This window comes from Telopea speciosissima, chromosome 7 (genome assembly GCF_018873765.1).
Source record: "Telopea speciosissima isolate NSW1024214 ecotype Mountain lineage chromosome 7, Tspe_v1, whole genome shotgun sequence".
In the NCBI taxonomy this organism is placed as follows: Eukaryota; Viridiplantae; Streptophyta; class Magnoliopsida; order Proteales; family Proteaceae; genus Telopea; species Telopea speciosissima.
The window spans coordinates 23,261,437-23,266,571 of NC_057922.1; the positions used below are offsets into that span (position 1 = coordinate 23,261,437).

At 39.6% G+C, this 5,135-nt stretch overlaps 1 protein-coding gene across 1 annotated transcript; it reads left to right on the forward strand.

The window, feature by feature from the left end:
* Positions 1-1,538: 1,538 nt before the first annotated feature.
* Positions 1,539-2,101, forward strand: LOC122669548 (glycine-rich cell wall structural protein 1-like). The gene has a single exon (XM_043866332.1). The coding sequence runs from the start codon at positions 1,586-1,588 to the stop codon at positions 2,042-2,044; it is 459 nt and encodes a 152-aa protein (XP_043722267.1). The 5' UTR covers positions 1,539-1,585; the 3' UTR covers positions 2,045-2,101.
* The last annotated feature ends 3,034 nt before the right edge of the window (positions 2,102-5,135 follow it).

Sequence of the window (5,135 nt, forward strand, 5' to 3'; positions counted from 1 at the left end):
TGATAGGTGTATTTATTTGAATGCATATTTACGTGTAAGGGTGTACGTGTTTGTAAATCCACATATATGTAAAACCCGGAATTGGGATCCGGATCGGCTCCACCCGCCCGATTGTAATATGGATCAGAATGAGGTAGCTAGGATTAGTGAGGAATCAGCCAAAACCCAATCCAGATCCTCTACGGTGCGCTGCTCCAACGTCCGTGTGTTGTACAGACACAAGGTCACGTGCAATGATCGCTTTACCTCCACCCGGGCAAGGTGCTCAGGCAAGCGGTCATTGCGTGCGATCCTGTGTCTACACAGCACGACCGTTGGGGTAGCCCGCACCATAGAGGATCTGGATCCACCAAAATCTTCCCTGATCCTAGAATTTAGAAGGGGTTGACCGACCGGATTGAAAAGAATCGGATCCAGGACGATCCAACTCCGATTTTTTAATCCTTGCTCATAAAAGGAAGTAGGAATAAAATTTGTATATTTGATAAATACCACAGTGAATGGAGAATCCCTTGCGTAGCAGTTTGGGTGTTTTGGGATAGGAGAGTGTGGATGACATTATCAATTTCATAAAGTAGAGAGCAAAATAATAATGACTCTTGATGGATGGGTGAACCCTTCTTTGCGGGTGGAGGAAAACTTTCTCCATTCTTTTAGGACTGAGATTCCCTCCACCCATGGTGAATGGCACCGAATGAGAGAGAGTAGGAAAAGGTATCGGAACGGTATTCTAGAATATACTAAAACCCTAGGAAGGGTTTTGAACCGTAGGATGGTGGGTGAACCGTCCTCTATGGGTGGAGGGAAACTTTAGTCTTTTTATGTAGAAAATTTTATTGAAAGAAATCCATATATAGTTCAAATATGCAGGTCTTCATATCGGACCTCTGTGAGTCTAATTCATGGGGAATACCTTAACTATAGGTGAAGGAAAAACTTGGTCTTTATTTTATAAATCTTAAGGAAAGGGTCATTATGACATTTAACCATAAGAGTCGATCTCACACCAACCATGGGGCGTGGTTCTAATAGTTAAATGTCATTGGAGAGGATCTGGCCCTCGACGTGACGTTAGAGTGCAGATTAACACCAATGAAGGAAACCGTAGATGAATCCGGCAGTAGGGGGAAGGGTTTAATGAGGAGATCGAAAGAGGACATTGTAAACCTAAGTTTCAGTCCAGACATTGTAATAGCCAGTTATTAGCCACCGATACTCTTTATTATAGACTCTCAAGAGTAGCTAGGCTTCTGTCTGTGACCATCAATGAATCATTGAAATATACATTATGGGTCTTTTAATTTGAAATTAAAAGCTTTTAATCAGACCACACCAACTTACTCTGTCTCTCGTGGTAGGGAGAAGGGAAGGGCATTTAACCTGCCCTTAAATACTCATAACTGTGCCCTAACCGCTCAAATTCACTCCCCTCTCGTCTATAAAAGGGTTGGATACCATCAAACAACATCACCACGTACACCATCTAAGGTTCTCAGTTTGGAAGCTTTAGCTTTCATATAGAGTGATAGGTAGGGAGAGAGTGACTGTGCGTGTGTGTGTGTGTGAGTGCGTGAGAGGGAGATCAATGGCGAAATGGAATGTGGTGATGGTCTTGTTTGCCCTAGCCATCGTCCAAACAACTGCTAGGAACATTCCTACCGAAGCTACTCTCAAAACTGTAGACGACAACAACAACAAGAATGGCAATGTGCCAACCGACGCGGGTCTCAACGACCAAAAGAACTTTATCTCATACGGTGGCGTTGGTGGCGTTGCCGGCATTGGCGGTGTGGCTGGTGTCCTCCCTGTCGGCGGCATTGGTGGTGGTGCTGGAATCGGTGGTGGAGTTGGTGGACTCGGTGGTGTCGGTGGATTCGGCGGCCTTGGTGGACTTGGTGGCATTGGTGGTGCTGGTGCCGGGGTCGGTGGGCTTGGTGGGTTAGGAGGGGTAGGTGGCTTGGGAGGTGCTGGTTTGGGTGGTGGCGTTGGTGGTGGAGCTGGTGGCGGAGTCGGTGCTGGTGGTGGTGTTCTCCCTTTCCCTTGACTTCGTTCATACCATTATCATGCATGACCTTCACGTGTAGCCCATGGGTGTGCTTAAGTTAGTGGCTAATCAACCGAGGTTTCATATCAGCATAACCCTACTTATTTATCAGCGTTTTGTTAAGGGTTTGTAGTAGGTTTGGTTGTTACGTTAGTTAAGTGTGAGGATTATTACTCTTTTTCTTTTTAGTATTTCTAGTTTTTAATGCAAGTTTGCTAATCAAGATCTTGGATGTACTTCGTCTGAAATTAATAGAATGCAAAGGTGTGAACTTGCAATTTCCTTAAAACAGTGCAATCTCGTGCTGCCTAGATACAATTAATGACCGTCGTACCTTTACTCGGGCAAAGTGTTTGAGCAGCGGTAAGGCGTACATTGTGCGCAACACCATGTTTGGGCATACGGTCCTGTCAGGCAGCTCGACAGTAGAGAATCCAAATTGATATATATAGGAGTGGTTACAACAGTGAACCAAACAGGTCAAAGGTTTGGATTTTGGTCAAAACTTGATCAAAAAACAACTGCCAATAATAAATGAGAGTTTTGAACTATTTTTTGTTTGGTAAAAGTTTTGAACCAGCATGGTAAACACTTGACGGTAACTTGAGCTTGTGGAATTTGTATAGGAAGGTCTTGGACTCTTGGGCAATAAAATGAACCCTCCAGGCTCTAAGCCTCCAAGCACCCTCAAGGCCTCAATAAAGCTTCATGTTTGGGAAAACAGTAGAAGGTAGGAAATGTAATGAAGATTTAATAGGATGGGGCAACCCCACATTGAAAGGACACTGCTGAGTCAGACTTTATAAGATCGAAGACTGTCAAATGTATTTCCTGTATTATTTGACATCAGCTTTTAATTACCCTTATCTTATTTTCAAAAGGGTCTTTTTAATGAGGATAATAGTGTCATTTCATATGTATATATATGATAATGATATGTTATTCTCAACTTATTTTTAAAATCTTTTTATAATTTTTCTATTAAAAAATTTTTAAAAATAAAATAAAAGATAATTAAAAAAATATGTCAAATTCTAAATACACTTATAAGTTATCAATTGGAAGAACACCTTAGAAGGATTGCTCATCTGAACACAAAAGCAGATGAGCAATCCTATAGAAGGGTTCACTAGCTATTATATCTAAAACCCGATGAGTCTTAGGACGTCAAGGAGAATGGATCCTTTGTAATTACACTCACATATGTGTACATGTTAGGTTTCAACACTTAGTCAATTTTGCTTCTGTATACCCCACTTCATATTTTAAATGAAAAGAAATGAGACAAGTGTTGGCACCTGACATGTATGTACACAGAAACTCTTTCTGTACTCAAAGTAGTCACTGTTGGTTGCTAGTTGCTACAACCCAACGTTTCTTGATACCTGATTAAGTAAAAAACACAAACAAATCAATTACCACTTTAATCGTATTGCTAAGGAATGAATAAATTAAAGATGGCTTAAGAGTCACAATACGTACATGAAAATAAGTTTGCAGGTCGTCCTGAAATTAATAACTGTTGATTTAAAACCATTGAATCTAAGCCGTTAAACTACTTTATCTCATTTTACCTGACACAAGCTCCGACGGTGATCTCTCTCCCCTTCACTGTGGTTGCATTCCCACATTACTCTCTCTTTCACTCCCACCTCCCCCTCTCTCCCTGCATATTGTTAGGGTTAGGGTTTTAAGCACAAGGTTGCTTAAAGCATTACACCCTGAGTATCTAGTTTGGAATACCTAGACTGCTGCCTCCAGCTAGTATATATAGGAAAACTAGGGTTTAGGTCAGATGGGCTAATTACTAGATTGCCCCTCACAGCCTGAGCATTAATACAAGTAGGATTATATTAGAACATATAAAGGAATATTACATAAATACCCTTACAATCTCCTCCTATGTTCTACATATATCCATTACACATGTATAGGAACCATTGTTCAATCAGTAATTGAATTAATATAAATTGAATATCAATAATCCAATAAATCAAATAAGAAATAAGTAAACTTCAAGAAATAAAACAAAGGTTTTAGATCAAAACTAAACCCAACAATAAATCCAAGTTCCACATGCAAGTGGCTAAACCAAAAGAAATAATCAAAAGGAAAAGTCCTTGCAATCCATGTGACTTTACTCATCAAGTAAGTCATCCTCATCGAGATCCGATTCAACCGTTCTCCTCCATCTTCGCCATTCTCGTAATTTGTCAAATATGAATTTCATAAGATATTATGAATTCAATCATTTGCACAATAGTATCTAGTTCAACAATAAGAACTTAGTACATTTCATATATGGTGAAGGTAAATCAAAAAACAATAAGCATCATCATCAAGTTTCTTTACAAGAACTCGATCCTATATAGTCTCTATCATAAGGACCATACCATGTTTCCATTTAGAATATCGTATTCGTCATATCAGTCATAGATTTATGTTGTATCATCAAATTTGGAATGGTACACCATACTATGAAAGACATGTCATCAAATTTGGAATGACATAAAGACTAGCACAATATCATTGAAACATATCGGACATTTTCCATATTCCTTTGTGGAATAACAAAGTAAGGAGACTTCACATGAAAATTTGCTACCCCATCAAGTTTGGAATGGTTTCACAAACCCCATACTTAGTAACCTAACTAAGTTATCGAAACGATAAACTGTCCCGAATGCTTACCAAGGCTAGATGAGATTCGAATAATTCAAAATAATATCGGGTTAGGTTAAGACCGACTAAATGGTCTTTAACCCCATCTCCCCGTAGTTTTGAATGTTTGATCTTTGTTCAATCCCTTTGTAAGGGCATCGCGTATTATCCTTCGATCTCACATCAATCAAAGTGATAATCCCTTGTTCGTTCTATAATTCAAGCATAGCCTGTTTTCATGATGTGTCTCCTCTTACCATTAAAGAGTGAGTTATTCACAATCGTCTTGGTTGCTTGATTATCACAGAATATAGATATAGAGTTTAACTTAAAACTCCTCAATGGAATATCCATAATCGGATCCTTTATCCACTCTGCTTCATCTCCCTGAAGCTAGAGCATAAAGTTCGATTCCATAGATGACAGAGCA

Coding starts and splice junctions, on each gene's coding strand:
- LOC122669548 (XM_043866332.1), top strand. CDS start 1,586: ATGGCGAAATGGAATGTGGTGATGGTCTTGTTTGCCCTAGCCATCGTC.